We start from the raw sequence: 16,019 nt of genomic DNA, 5'->3' as shown, positions 1-16,019 counted from the left end.
TGAAAGAGAGACCATCTGCACAATTTGTAGGTGGTTGTTTGGCGAAAATAGCTCCATTAGAAACCTTGGATTCGGGCTCTTTCTGATAGGGTATAGGAATTGTAATTTCCGGAACTCTGTAGGGATATATGGAAGAAGTGCTTTTGGTCATCTCTGTTCCCTTCTTGTTCAATGCAATTGAATATTTTCACCAACAGACTATTGTCAATTTAGTATTGTCTTTAGGCCACATCTATTATATATGTGTGAAATTAGTTTCAATATACTATGGTGTAGTTTGGATGGCCAGCTAGGCTGTTGTCTTACAGACAGAAAATACACTATCATCTTATTTTAGTATTTAGTCTATGCGATTCTGATCAATCAATACATTTTCTGGCTGATTAAAAGTCACGTTTGGTGGCCTGAGGTTTCTGATGACCTATTTGAATGTTATAAATGCATTCATTTAGCAATTTATTATGGAATAGTCCACACAATTTAAATATCAACGGTCAAAAGATGGTCACAAGGTACATATAGGAAATGGATGGATGGCCTATTTCCCTCCACACACACACACACACACACACACACACACACACACACACACACACACACACACACACACACACACAACACACACACACACACACACACCACACACACACACACCACACACAACACACACACACACACACACACAAACACACACACACACACACACACACACACACACACACACACACACACACACACACACACACACCTCCCCCTCCAGGTGGAATTTCTGCCCTAGTCACCCTTCCCACCACCTATATTCCTCTCTAGCAGGAAAGCCTTAGTGCATGTGTGTGTGTGTTTGTATATGTGTGCGTGGTACACACCACCTCTCCTTTTGGGACTCTTGTGTGTGAGGGGAATCAACAATAACAAATGAACAGGGTCCTGGGAGGAAAACGACTCAATCAGTAAGGCCCTGGGACTGACCTACCAGGGAAAACACCACTGTGGCCAGGTGCTGTGTGTGTAGCGTGTGTAGTGTGTGTGTTGATGTGTGTGTTTGTGTGTGTAGATCGAGAATTCTTCCTTTCTATCGATTTCATTGAAAAAACTGCAACCCATGTGTGTTTTAGCGTGTGTAACAGCGTGGAACAAAAATGTGTGTGATTATTTTACAATCCGGTACAGTGCTGGTCAATAGTCATTAACCAATCATTTCTCTAATAATCTTCTGGACCTGTCACGCTTTCTCGTGTCTTTCGTGCTAACCCTTTGTTTGTGTATTTCAAGCTAGGTTGTCACACTTAATCGAGGTTCATGGTATAATAGGTAAGTTCTCGGTAATGCTATCAGAGTTAATCTGAGGTAATGGCTATAGAGAGCTAAATCTAGGTAATGCTATAAGAGCTCTCAGGTAAGGTATAAATGTTTAATCTAGGTAATGGCTAGAAGAGCTTAAATCTAGGTAATGGTATAAGTTTGATCTAGGTAATGCATAGGCTTAATCTTAGTAATGGGCTATAAGAGTTTAATCTAGGTAATGGCTATAAAGTTAATCTAGGTAATGGCTATAAAGCTTAATCTAGGTAATGGCTATAAAGTTTAATCGAGTAATGGCTATAAGAGCTTAATCTAGGTAATGGCTATAATGAGGTTAATCTAGGTAATGCTATAAGGTTAATAGTAATGGTATAAGAGTTTAATCTGGTAATGGCTAAAGAGTTTAATCTAGTGATGGCTATAAGATGTTTAATCTTAGGTAATGGCTATAAGAGCTTAATCTAGGTCAATGCTATAGCATAGCGTTAATTAGTAAGGCTATAAGAGTTAATGCTAGGTAATGGGCTATAATAGTTAATCTAGGTAATCGGCTATAGGCAGAGCTGTAGATCTAGGTAATGGCTATGTAAATAGTTATTAGTATCTGTAATGGCTATAAGAGTTTTAATCTAGGTAATGGCTATGAAAAAGGCTTTAATCTAGGTAAGTGGCTATAAGAGCTTAATCTAGGTAATGGCTTAAGAGTTTATCAGGTAAGGCATAAGAGTATCTAGGTATGGCTATAGAAGTTGTAATCTAGTAATGGATAAAAGAGCTTAATAAATCTAGGTAATGGCTATAAGAGCTAATCTAGGTAATGCTATAAAGTTAATACTTAGTAATGCTATATATAGTTTAATCTAGGTAATGGCTTATAAGAGCTTAATCTAGGTAATGGCTATAAAATTAGGTAATCTAGGTAATGCTAAAAGAGTTTAATCTAGGTAATGGCTATAAAGTTAATCTAGGTAATGGCTATAAAGAGTTAATCTAGTTAATGACTAAGATATTTAATCTAGGTAATGGCTATAAGAGTTTAATCTAGGTAATGGCTATAAGAGTTAATCTAGGTAATGGCTTAAAGTTTAATCTAGTAATGGCTATAAAGTTTAATTCTGGTAATGGCTATAAGAGCTTAATCTAGGTAATGGCTATAAGAGTTTAATCTAGGTAATGGCTATAAAGTTTATCTAGGTAATGGCTTTAAGAGTTTAATCTAGGTATTGGCTATAATAGGTTTTAATCTAGTAATGGCTATAAGAGTTTAATCTAGGTAATGGTATAATTAAGGTTTAATTACTAGGTAAGGCTTATAATAGTTTAATCTAGGTAATGGCTATAAGAGCTTAAATCTAGGTAATGGCTATAATAGTTTTAATCTAGGTAATGGCTATAAATAGTTAATCTAGGTAATGGGGGCTATAAGAGTTTTCTAGGTAATGGCTATAAGAAACTTAATCTAGGTAATGGCTATAATAGCTTAATCTAGGTAATGTCTATAAGTTTAACTCAGGTAAGCTATAGAGTTTAATTAGGTAAATGGCTTAAGAGTTTAATCTAGTGAATGGCTATAAGAGCTTAACTAGGTAAGGCTAAAGAGCTTAATCTAGGTAAAGGCTATAAAGTTAATCTAGTAATGCTAAAGAGTTAATCTAGGTAATGGCTATAGAGTTAATTTAGGTATGCCTATAAGAGTTAATCTAGGTAGGGTATAAAGAGTTAATCTAGGTAATGGCTATAAGAGCTTAATCTAGGTATGGCTATAAGAGTTTAATCTAGGTAATGGGCTATAGAGCTTAATCTAGGTAATGGCTATAAGAAACTTAATCTAGGTAATGCCTATAAGAGCTTAATCAGGTAATGGCTTAAGAGTTTAATCTAGGTAATGGCTATAAGATTAATCTAGGTAATGGCATAAGAGTTAATCTAGGTAATGGCTATAAGAGCTTAATCTAGGTAATGGCATAAAGTTAATCTAGGTAATGGCATAAGAGCTTATAGTAATGCTTAAGATTTAATCTAGGTAAATGGCTATAAGAGTTTAATCCTAGGTAATGGCTATATAAGTTAATCTAGGTAATGGCTATAAAGACTGATATCTAGGTAATGGCATATGAAGGGTTGAATCTAAGGTATGGCTATAAGAGTTAATCTAAGGTAGGATGGGTATAAGAGCTTAATCTAGGTAATGGATAAGAGGCTTAACTCAGGTATGGCTTAAGAAATCGTTAATCTAGGTAATGGCGTGTAAGAGCTGAACTGGCTAGGTAAGTGCGTTTATAGAGAGGCTTAATCTAGGTATAGATGGCTATGAGCAGAAGTTAATCTAGGTAAGTGCTGATAAGAGTAATCAGTAATGGCTATAAAGTTTACTCTAGGTAATGGGTAAGAGCTTAATCTAGGTATGGCTATAAAAGCTTAATCTAGGTAATGGCTATAAAATCTTAAAATCAAGGTAATGGTGTATAAGAGTTTAATCTAGGTAAGGGGCTTTATAGAGCTAGAATCTAGGTAATAGGTTATAGAGAGCTAATCTTAAAGTAATGCGTATAAATAACTGAGTTAATCTAGGTAGATGGTTATACGAGTTAATCTAGATAATGGCTATCAACTTAATCTGGTAATGCATAACAAGAGCCTTTAATCTAGGTAATGCTATAAGACTAATCTAGGTAATGGCTATAAGAGTTTAGATCTATGTAATGGCTTTAAAGAGCGAATCTAGGTAATGGTATATAAGATCTAATTAGATAATGGGCTATAAAAACTGAATAGTAATGGCTATGAATGTATCTGCTAATGGCTATACAAATGAATCTAGATGATGGCTATAAAAAATGTAATTCCGTCATGGCTATAAAAGATTAATCTAGGTAATCGCTATAAAAGGCTTAGTCTAGATAAGTGGCTATAAAAAACTTAATCTAGGTAATGGCTATAAGAGCTTCCCTGTGGTGCTTGCTTGGTCTCTGAAAGAGTTTGACTGTCTCCAAGCTCTTCTGACCGTCAACAAACCAATTATTTTGTCGGATTTTCAACTCGAGAAGGAATTGGAAAACAATAACAGCTCCCTAAAGTGAGAACTACCATAAATGAGTGGCCCGAGGAAATGGAGAGGGAGGAAGAGGAAAGAGTTTAAATGGGGGAATGAGAACGAGAACCCCGGCTTCCCAGGTGCCAAGGACTCCAGCGGGATTGTGGGTAGTGAGCCCACCTTGCTGGCGGTGCTGGAGCTACACACCAAGGCCTCGAATGGCCGATAAGGAGAGATGAAAGGAGGAGAGAGAGAGACAGAGAGAGGGGGAATGAGCGAGGGAGGAGAGGAAGCGAGAAGAGAAAGGGGGGGAGAGAAGAAAAAGGGGGGAGACAGGCCCAGAGGAAGGAGGGGGGACATCACAGGGTTTCACACCTCCAGGTTCTCCGTCCACTACATTACACGCTCCCAACCAATCAGAGACGAGACTGTTGGTAGAGGACTACAGAAAATATGTTAGTGTTGTGTACGCTATGAGAGAGAAGGGTGTGTGATGGTGTGTGTGGTGTTGTGTGTGTGTGTGTGTGTGTGTGTGTGGGTGTGTGTGTTTGGTGTGGGTGTGTGTGTGTGTGTGTGTGTGTGTGTGGTAGTGTGTGTGTGTGTGTGTGTAAAACACCTGCCTCCTCTAGCGCTTTAGGTAGTCGTTTTATTATGAGAGATGGTGCTGCAACAACACACAGGACCAGGAATAAAGGGAATGACAGAGAAATGAAATATTGAGAATGAGTTTGTGTGAGAGGATGTCTGGAGTCTACGGGTGGAGTTGGTATGGCACACTCGGAAAGTAGAGTGTTTCTTTTTCCCCCTGTCCATGAATGCTGTCTTTCAGATTACAGACATCAGCTTGTCCCCGTGGAGAGACCTGTCGTGGTGTCATGATGCGGATGGCACCAGTAATAGCTGCCAAACACATGTTTCTGGACCACGCACACCCACTAGAGAAGAGGCCGGCCTAGGTAAAGAGGGCGATACAATAAAACTAGTCAAGAGAGATGGGGGGGGAGTGTCAAGTTTTGTGAGTCCACTTAGAGACACACCGGTGTGTGTGGGACACAGGAGAAGACATCGTCGACACAGGAAGTGTTTGAGGAAATCAGGGCTTTGAAGCGGCACGACAGGAATTGAAAGATGACTGCCTGAGGAGGAAAAAAGGAGTGAAAGCTGTGGCTTCATCTCTCTGCCATCTCTTCTCTGCCCCTCTCTTTTGCACCTCTTTCTCTCTCCTCCTCCTCGCCCTCTCTCCTCCTGCTCTCCCTCCCCTCCTTTCCCTCTCATCTCTGCTCTTCTCCCTCTCTGTTTCCCGTCATCTCCCTCTCCTCCTCTCGGTTTCCCTCGATCTCTCTCTTCCCTCTCTTCGCACTTCTCTCTCTCGCTCTTTTTCTGCTCTCCTCCCTTCCTCCGCCTCTCTTTTCCTCTCGTCATTCTCCTCTCTTTCCCTCATCTCTCTCTTCTTCCCTCATTCCTCCTCCCCTCCTCTCTTTCCCTTCCTCTCCTCTCTTCCCATTCTGCATCTCTCTACTTCCCTCTCTTCTCTTCTCCTCTCTTCCTCCTCTCCTCCTCTGCTTTTTCCCTCTCATCTCTCCTCTTTCGTCCTCTCCCCTTCTCTTAAACTGTCGCAGCTGGACGGACAGGATTCTGGATCTAGTCCTATGTAAGTGCGCGTGAATTGTTCGTAACTGATGAGTCAAAGTCTAAAAAAATTGAAGGTGAATGTTTAGCGATTAGTGATAGAATGCTTGTGTCCGCTCTATCACTTAAGAGTCTGCTGTGCCAACACGTTCTTACATGTCTAGTCGTAGCGGGTCGGTGATCATGATATGAGTGTGTGTGTGTGTGCCTGTAACATCATCCTGATTAGAACCAGAAAAGCACTCACGTGCTCTAAACTTCAGATATCACTGCAGAGGGGAGAAATACTAGAAGCGGCTGCTGCGCAGATTGAAAAAAATCGATGCGTATATGTGCATTCTTTCACAGGAAATTATAATATCTGGACCAATCGTCACAGTGAGAGGGATCTTGTTAGTTCAGTGTTTTGATTGGGTGTGTTAGTGCCTAGTGAACACGCACGAGACGCCCACACACCCACACATGCGCTGCTGTGAGGGCTCAAGTTCCTAGGCGCTCAGTGGAATAGCTCCTGGGGATTTAGAGGAGGGAGATGGTAATTGTGGATGTATGTCATCTAGGTGACAGATAGAGGACCAATTTGGGAAGAGGATGAAGAGGGAGTGGATGGAAGAGGAAGAGGAGGAGAGAGAAGTGGTAGTGTGTGTCCCGCTGCATTGACTGTGATAGTGACACACTTCGGGCAGTGGGAGAGAAATAGAGACTAACAACGCCCAAGCTGTCCCATCAACTCACATAAGGATAACAGTAAGTTAATAAACACTAATAACACATGAGGAAAACAAAACATATTCCTACAAGAAGCCAATAATCACTCCCCTAAAACACAACCTTATGGAACAATCCGTGGATATCTTTCATAATTTCAAGAATAAATTGTCCACCAGGTGGAAACTAAAGGCAAATTGCGTAAAGACTTGGTACAGGAATACAGTTATTTCCAAAGGACAAATTCAAAAGTAATTTTTTGGACTGACCAATGTAGATGTTCCTAAATACGGTGCAACTTAAAAGTTACATTATGCAGGCGAGAACAACGGTTGTGGCGGCTTTTGGCTCTGGTTAAGAGCAGTAAGCAAGCCAGTGCCTATCTGGGGTCCTAGTGAGGTGGACTAAAGACTGAAGACAAGGAAACGATGTTGCTACGGCCTTCGCATTGGTATTTGGGGGCAACAGAGCAGTACAGTGTCCCTGTCCTAGTAGGTGGACTGGAAGACTGGTAGGTCAGGAACGTGTGTGGGGACGCGATTTTCGGGGAAACCAGGAGTAGTACAGGTGTCCTGTCCTAGTAGGTGGAGCTAGAAGGACTGACAGGACGAGGACGACATTTGTGCGGCTCTAATTTTGGGGAAACCAGTTAGCAGTACAGTGTCTCCTGTCCAGTTGAGGTGGACTGAAGATGTGACAGGAACCTGTGTTTGTGGTGCCATTTTGGGGAGAGACAGAGGAGTACCAGTGTCCCCTGTCCGAGGTACTGAATGGCTGTGGACGTAGGAACTGTTGTGGGGTGTACCATTTGGGGGAAACAGTAAGCAGTACAGTGTTCCTGGTCTAGTAGGGGGAACTGAAGGACGCGATGGACAGGAACTGTGTGTGTGGTGACCATTTTGGGAAACAGGAGAGTACATGCCTTCTCTGAGTAGTTGGACTGAATGGACCTGATGGACATGAACTGTGTGAGTGGTTGGCCATTTTGGGGCTACAGAGCAGTAATGGAGGTCCAGTGTCCTGTGAGTAGGAGGCTGGCTGAGATGCTCCAGTAATGGGGTCTGATTTCTGTGCTAGCTGATGGAGTAATGGGGCCAATCAAAGGGCCAGGGAGGGAGATTGAGATATGGGGTTGTAATGGGGTGGTTGGGGTAGTAGGTGTGTGTGTGTGTGTGTGTCGAGGGGGGGGTGAGTGTGTGTATGTGCGTGTTTGGGGGTCTTGGGAAAGTGGGATAAGGAGAGGGGTGACTAACTGGGACCCAGAGGAGGGTGGGAGAGTTGGGGTATTGGGTCTGGGTCAAACTGCCAACTGTATGTGTAGGGTGTTCGTATGTGTGTGCATGTGTGTGTATGCATGTGTGTGTGTGTATGCATGTGTGTGCATGTGCGTGCGTGTGTATATGTGTGTGATCGTGGTGTATGTGTGTGTGTGTTTGTGTGTGTGTATATATGTGTGTGTGTTTGTATGTGTGTGTGTGTGTGAGATGAAAGACTAGCGGAATGCCTTCAGACAGCTGAGACTAAGCCGGAGAGTTGAAAGAAGGCTTAGTGTCACTAAAGAGTCGGATGGCTGAAAGAGCAAGACCCCGTAAACTCCCCCTGTACCCCCTACACCACCGCCCTGGCAACCTGATCCTGCCTGACGACGATCGCCCCCGACAACCAAACAACCGGACACGTGACTGTACGTTCATTAGCTGGGTGTGTGTTTCGTAGCGGGCTACGAGCATTGTGAGTTAATATGTGTGAACCAAAGAATGAACGGAGGGGAAGCGTTTAACAGCTATTAGGATTCAGCRCATCAATGTCCTTCAGCCAGATTTTTACTCACACTACTACATAGCCTGTATTCGATATCAGACACTTTGGTCATTCTCAGACTACTCCTTTGCTTCCCCCTCAGCATTGTGAATATTCAGAATAATGTCTATGGSTTTGATCGCTGCAGCWAGTTAYTGAAGTGACTTGCTTATGACACATTTGCAGTATTTGTTTGACAGTATTTTGTGATTCAGCTTCAGTTTGCTGAGTGCAGAATGTGAGTGACTGAATAAGAGCGTCTGCTACAGGACTGTAATGTCAAACATGTCGTCTGATGGTTGACGGTTGGTCGTTTTCTAACGTTTTATAAGTCCAGGACTTCCCATAACCATGCATTCATTCTGCAGGCCTTTTGGCTCCTACTACAATAGCTAAAGCTATTTCCAACCTACTCTACTGTTTATAGCAGTGGGATAATCTTTTCCATACAGTAAGTCTACAGAGGGTAGCAGAGGTTATGGAAACGATAAGTTCAAGGTTGTACGAGCTAGGGTTGTATAAAAGTTCCCTCCTTTTCCTAACTCTGTTGGTATAAACTMTAAACGTGAGTTGCTATAAAGGAAAGTTCTGTTTAATCATCAGTTTATTGGCATGGGTCACACAGCTAAAGTCATATATTCTGTATATACGGTTGTAAAATTCCTGAAACTTTCAATAAATTCCCTGCTTTTCACGAAATCCCAGTTGGATCTTTGGGACGTCCCTACCCCATTGAAATTGAAAATGTTTAATGTAAGGGTTAGGGTTAAGTACAGGTTAAGGATAGGTAAGGGTTATGGTTAGGGTTAGAGTAGGGGTTAAGGTTAGGTTTAGGGTTTAGGGCATGGACGTCCCAAGGATACCRGATAGCAGTCTCCACCACTGCGGCCTCATCTCATCTCCAGCCTCATTACTCTGGTAGATTGGGCCTTCACTAGGAACCAGCCTTATCCCCTCTGTCCCTATGGACATCCAATGTGTGTGTCTGTTATAGACATCCACTCTGTTAAGAGTCTGTCTGGGAGGGTATTTATGACAGGCAAATCTAGCGGACGCCCGTCCCTGTCCCGGTCTGAGCTATCTGAGTCTCCCCCACTCCTGTCATGGTCGTTTGGCGTCTCGACATGGGCTGATTCAATTAAGTCACGGTCAGTTTGAAAGTCGACGCACGTCAAACTTCAGTCGTTTATCTCATTTAAACGCTGGGGGAAGCTGAGGCGTCCCGGGCCGTACCCAACCTCTTGGTTTTCTGTTTTTAGGATGTGGATGTGGGTTGGCGGTCGGGGGGGTTGAGGATAAGGGGATGGTGTGTGGGGGTTTTGCTACACATTCACTTATGAACACATCCTGTCCTGACCGGTCTTACCTTTTAAGGTTTAGACATACAGTATGTGTTAAGGATACTTAACCTCTCTCCTCCCTCCTCTCCTCTACCTGTTCCCCTCCATCTCTTTCCTTCCTCCCTCTCTATTCACTCTCCCCCATCCCTCTCTCTCTGCATCTCTTCCCCTCTGTTTCTCCTGTTGAAGTTCACTGGTCAGAGTAGGCATGGCTGGCATACATCACAGCCTTCTGATGTCTTGTTGATGAATGGTGGCCCGTAAACTTTAAGTATCTCTCTCATCAGGTCGCTCTGACAGAAAGTCGATGATGCTCTTCGTTTGGTTAGCAGTGTATACATTAACATGAGTGCTAGAGAGATCTGTCGTCAGTCAGCCCCTGTTGTGGCTTACACACACACACACACACACACACACACACACACACACACACACACACACACACACACACACACACACACACACACCACACACACCACACACACACACACACACACACACAACACACACACACACCCACACACACACCGACTCCCGGAGTCCATTCCCTGTCTACTGTGATGTGACTTAGTGTTTTTAAAGCTCCTCACCGTGTCTGTACGATAGATAGCACCTGTAATTGATGTGCCGTTGAGCTTCCTGTTTAACAAGCTTATGTCAGCGAATAACGATAAGCCCTGTGTAAATCTGTTGAGAAGGACCACTTAGGTAGCTTCTAAAGGTGAACAAGGCATGAATTAGAGTTACGGCTGTAGGATAGGCMTTAAGCTGGAGGTAGAGGTGGTGGGGGAATCTGTACATGTGTGACGAGCAGGGGAGAAAGACTGCTCCTTCTCCCTGAAGCCACGGAAGTTCAAGGCCGACCGTGGTACTGCAGGCATTATTTGCATAAAACAGGGAATGGAAAAAAATGTCAATCTTCGTGGTCAATATTCCTGTAAATAAAAAGTTTTTTCGAAAACAATCATGGTACCAATAATTGCTTCTAATACATCAGATGTATTTCCTTGAACTGATTATTTTAAAATTGCACACAGAAGAAGTTCTAATGATAATTTAGTTGGTAATGGCAGCCTGCAGTACCCCAGTCAGCCTTCAACTTGAGTTACTCAATGAGAGGGGGCAGCACTGAGCTAGTCTGCAACGTCACTTCCTGGACTAGTTCTAACAGCGTATGTTATGTCTCCATGAGACGCCATCTTAACAGACTTCACTGGGCTTCAATGCGCTATTGAGTCTTCACATAGGAAAGAATATTGTCACATGATTGATGGCTTTGTCCATTCATATGCACAGTCCTTGGTGATGAGTGTGTTGTGTGTTTGTGTGCATGTGTGTAAATGTGAGTTTGTTTGTGTGTGAGAGAGTGAGGGAGAGAGAGTGTGTGTGGGGAGGTCCCGAATGTGCGTGTGAGCGTCCCCACGCATATGTGTGTGTGTGCGTGTGCGTGTGTGTGTGTGTGTGCCTGTTGTGCGTGTGTGTGCTTGTGGCTGTTGTGTGTGTGCTGTGTGTGCTTGGTGTGTGCTTGGTTTGTGTTTGTGTTGCTTGGTGCTGTGTGTGTGTGCTGTGTGTGTGGTGTGTGTGTGTCTGTGTGTGGTGTGTGTGTGTGTGTGTGTGTGTGTGTGTGTGTGTTGTGTGTGTTGTGTGTGTGTGTGTGTGTGTGTGTTGTGTGTGTGTGGGTGTGGTTGTGTGTTGTGTTTGTGTGTGTGTGTGTGTGGTTGTGTCGTGTGTGTTAGTCAGTCTTACCGTTCTGGATATCCAGTATATGGTCTTGTCCAGCGTCCAGCCTCCCATGTGGACGCGTCCAGCTCATAGCCCTGCAGTGTGGCTGTCCTCTCTCTCCCACAGGATCAAGTCCAGACAAGACTCGTACTCAAAACCCACTGACACTACAACAGGAACAGGAGAGAGGGGATCGGGTTAGCACAGACACGGGTATAAGACAAACCTCCAACTGACTAACGACAAGTACAAGCCTAGACAATGTTGTTGGTATTATTTTTTTTTTTGTCGAGTGATTCTAATTAGTCGTCTTACACACGTACATTCATCTCTGCCGTCATATCTCAACACCTCCACTCAGTTTGTAATATATAAACTTCCCAACATGATAACCATCTTCTTACAGCTCTTTTTAAACTCCTATCTGTCTTCAGGCGATCACATATACGACAAACCCCCATATGATGGATCAATAATGGCGCAGGCCAAATTACCAGACAGCGTAATGCAATTGGAAAAAAACGAATGCTGACGAAGGGGAGGTTAGAAGGTGAAACACAATCAATCAATATGACTTGGGCCTGGGCCATTTCTAATACACACCCTCCTATTCCTTCTCCTATCTCTTCCTTCCTGGCAAAGCAATAATACATTAGACTCAACAATAATAACCTGCAGCGTCTACACCGTCTAACAGTTTGTTTATGTAGAGGCGGTCATTTTGTATTTATTTACATATGAGAGACACTGGTAGTTTTACACTGGCCAACTTCCTTTCCCTCCCTCCCCAATCCCCAGGACTGAAAATAACAAGCCGCTGCCTGTCTGCTGCCTGTCAGGGACTCGGAGTGAAACAGCTTGAGCGTAGGGTGACAAGTGTGTTTAGGGATTTCATTGTGAGCTCAACCATCAACGGTCTCCAGAAAAGCTGCACCCCCCAGCTGTATTTATTTAGAAGGAAGCCACACCTTTTGCCATGACCTTCAGAAAGCTGAGAGAGGTGTGTGTGGTGGTGTGTGTGTGTGGTGTGTGTGTTGTGTGCTGTGTGTGTGATGTGTGTGTGTGTGTGTGTGTGTGTGTGTGTGTGTGTGTGGTGTGTGGTGGTGTGTGTGTGTGTTGTGGTGTGTGTGTGGTGTGTGTGTGTGTTGTGTGTTGTGTGTGGTGTGTGGTGTGTGTGTGTGTGTGTGTGTGTTGTGTGTGTTGTGTGTGTGCGTGTGTGTGAGTGGTGCGTGCAAAGACAAGAACAATGTTATTCCTCTCTGCGTTGTCTTTGTTGTCTGTAGAGTTATCAACACATGTGAAAAGAAAACACCGGAAGAAAAAAGTGAAGAACGACCAAAAGCAGCAGTTGTGTTTGTGGAACGCTGCATTAGCATATCATCGTGAAGACAGACATCACACAAGGCTGATCTGAAGGCCTCAACTTGCTGTATTAGACCAAAACACTTCCTTAACCGTTCAGCCCACACATCTGAGTGAAGTCAGTTCTTTGACAGCAGCCTGTTAGGGCCCTGAGCATTTACAAAGAGCTGTTTAAGCAAAAGGCAATGATATGTATGTGCTCTACACGGGCTTAGGAAAAGGCGGACAAAGGAGTACGCCGTACGTTAGCTTCACTGAAGAAATAGTATTGTGTGGTCTGCCGGTCACTTCATGCCCAAGAGGAACTGTCCTTTGGGGACAAATCAACCTTAAAGGGACATTCTAAATGTTTCAACTGATATTCATCACTCCAGCAGCCCCCCAACATCAACATGTGTGAAAATGGCACCTTCTATGTTGGGTAGTGAACAAAATAGAGGAAGACAAGTGTTTCCAATGACATCATCAACCAATTAGCAGACAATTAGGAAGCAATTAGTAGGCAATTGGTTAAAAGCACATGCTGCACACCGATGACGTCATTTGAAACAATTATCTCCCTCTATCTTTTCCCACAAAACCTAGAACCAACGTTGATGTTGGTTGGTGCCGAGATGATGAATATGAAGTTGAACATGCTTTACATTTCCCTTTAACTCGTAGCGTACTTTGGCCTGCTCCGCAGTACTCACCGACTGCCTCAGACAAGCCGTAGACCTTCTGGTTGTAAGCGTCTGTCTTGTCCCAGATGAAGGTGTAGGAGAGGTTGGGCTGGGCAGGGAACCACTTCTGGAACAGACGCCCCACCACCGCCACCATCAGGTGCACCTGGAATAGATTATGGAATAAACACATTTTCGGACGGGCATTATAATGGCCAGCTAGGGCAAGACTTGACTGTACATTATGCTCAAAAGGCATTTGACATCCAAATAAATTGTAGCCTTGGTTTTGTGTTAGCAAATTAAACCAAAAACATCTATTCACTGTATTTYGGGCTGTATTGTAAGACCTACAACACCTACGGAGATAGCAATGCCAGTCACAATTTAGGTACACCTAAAGAAGAAATCCCTACCTTCATGAGGTTGAAGGGCACACTGGYCTGCGTCATGGTGACCTTGAGGACAGGCTTGTAGCCGGCCGCCCGCGAGGACAGGTACAGCAGGTTGAGGTCGCTGCCCGGGATGGACGTCTCCTCCTGGAGGACCTGTTGGGGGGGGACACATCAAAGGAGAGTGGGTCAAGAAGGGTTAGTACATCTTAGCACACCCTGAGAGGACTGGAGTGGAGAATGTCATCTTTGAACACTTTTCAGTGAGAACATCAAAGCAGAAAGGGTTCAGAAAAGTCTCAGTACAGCTACACTCCGGGTGGTGTGGCAAAGTGACAAGAGAACGGAGAGGTCACACGGAGGCAAGAACGCTATTCATTCATCTGTGAAAACTATTTGGAGAGAAGGGAAGAAGGAAAATAGAGAGAGAGAGAGATCTCCCTGGCCTGTTTTCTCAGCGTAGTGACCGTCCTCGTATGGAAGGCTGTTTCATATAACCATAAGCAGGGGTTATCTGTGCGGAGCGCCTCCACTGTGTGTGTGTGCGCAGAGCTCCGCCACTGTCTATCCACTGTCTTTTCATTAGTGTGATGCTCCAGAAAGGCCTGGCTGTTAGGTCTCTCTGTTGTTTTTAGCCTCTCCTAACACCAACACATTTCGCCCTCTTTTCAAAGCAGAAAGAGCTCCCTGGCTGAGATTTGGAGGGTGAGTCAGTGAGGGTATGAGGAGGTTGGAATTAAATGGGATATGACCTCAAATCTGTACACATCACATGCACTGAGGGTATTTATTAAGTCCATCAGATTCCAAAGACCTATCACTCCACACTTATTTACTTTCTAGCTCTTGTCTCTCTCTCTCTCCCTCTCTCTGTCTCTCTCTCCCTCTCTCGCCCCCTGCTCCCTCTCTCTCGCCCCCTGCTCCCTCTCTCTCTCCCCCTGTTCCCTCTCTCGGGGGAGGGAAGCTTTGACATGGGTCTCAACAAGCCTTTGATATCCAATATGGTCGCCCAATGACAACGGAATCAATCAAAATGAAAAACAAATTGAGGGTGGAAAAAGTGAAAGGTAAAAGGTAACAGATTTAGTGGCTAGGCCACCACGGGTTGACCCCCCCCCCCCCACACACACACACACACAGACGGTGTCACCGTCACCACAGACTTAATTACCCTGTGCGGCGGGTGTGTTTTCTTTCGGGTAAACTGTATGTGTGTCCTGAACACACTCCGCCAGCGAAGGGACCCCACCCTGGTCTCCCCAGCTAGCTCTAACTACAACGTCTGGCCTAAGAGCATGTTTCTCCTGGCTTTAAACTAACTCCTGATAGAAACACTCTGTTATTACATMTTYTCTGGTGTGTGTGTGTGTCTCCTTTCTAGTGTGTGTGTGTCTGCTTTCTGGTGTGTGTTGTCTTTTGCAATCTAGAAGGGGGCAATTTTTTAAAACTGCATAATATAATAATAATACCAACTGGTAATTCATTAAAGGGTTTAATGAGCGGAGCCGAGATCAAACAATAAACGGGTGCTTTATTTTGACGCGCCACCCGCCATTTAAAGGGGAAGTGTAATGAAAACATATGGCTATGGGGGTAATGGACTAGAGCTGTATCTTAAAGGGATACTATGTGATTGGGGCCTCATTGCCAGCATCCCGAAGTATCCCCTTAAAACGACCGCTCCTTTAATAACACACATTGGATAATGCCATAGGTTGGGCTTGGGTCAATAGTTAGCTATGGTGGCACAAGTACTGCCAATCCATCTTATTGGATRAAACACCTCAACAGAACCTTTGCTATAAAACCTTTGTACATACTTTTGTAATGTCATGGCTGTGCAGTTTTATGTCGTAGTGGGAACGGTGTGGAGAACTGGAGAGCGGCAAGTGATGTAGTGTGTGTCTAGATCTCGGGAGTAAGAATCACGACAACTCTGAGTAAATCGCCATATAGAGGAAGAAGCTCAGGTCTGCAATACCACTAAAACCACTAACCAATAGCACTACCTCTAATCCAACACAAATACGGCTGAAAACATAGCGACAGACTACAATCTCTCTCAAAA

The 16,019-nt window shown here is 44.0% G+C and overlaps 1 protein-coding gene across 1 annotated transcript in view; it reads right to left on the bottom strand.

The window, feature by feature from the left end:
* The window catches only part of LOC111958355 (teneurin-3), a gene marked incomplete at its 5' end in the record, with an annotated part of 80,464 nt that extends 66,351 nt beyond the window's left edge, over nucleotides 1-14,113 (bottom strand). The window contains 6 exon segments of the mRNA XM_070437240.1: nucleotides 11,560-11,583; nucleotides 11,586-11,609; nucleotides 11,612-11,648; nucleotides 11,650-11,702; nucleotides 13,590-13,725; nucleotides 13,976-14,113. Of these exon segments, the coding sequence (XP_070293341.1) occupies nucleotides 11,560-11,583; nucleotides 11,586-11,609; nucleotides 11,612-11,648; nucleotides 11,650-11,702; nucleotides 13,590-13,725; nucleotides 13,976-14,113 (412 nt within the window).
* Nucleotides 14,114-16,019: the final 1,906 nt, after the last annotated feature.

This window comes from Salvelinus sp. IW2-2015, linkage group LG34 (assembly GCF_002910315.2).
Source record: "Salvelinus sp. IW2-2015 linkage group LG34, ASM291031v2, whole genome shotgun sequence".
NCBI lineage: Eukaryota > Metazoa > Chordata > Actinopteri > Salmoniformes > Salmonidae > Salvelinus > Salvelinus sp. IW2-2015.
This window is presented reverse-complemented; position numbering and strand designations above follow the sequence as displayed.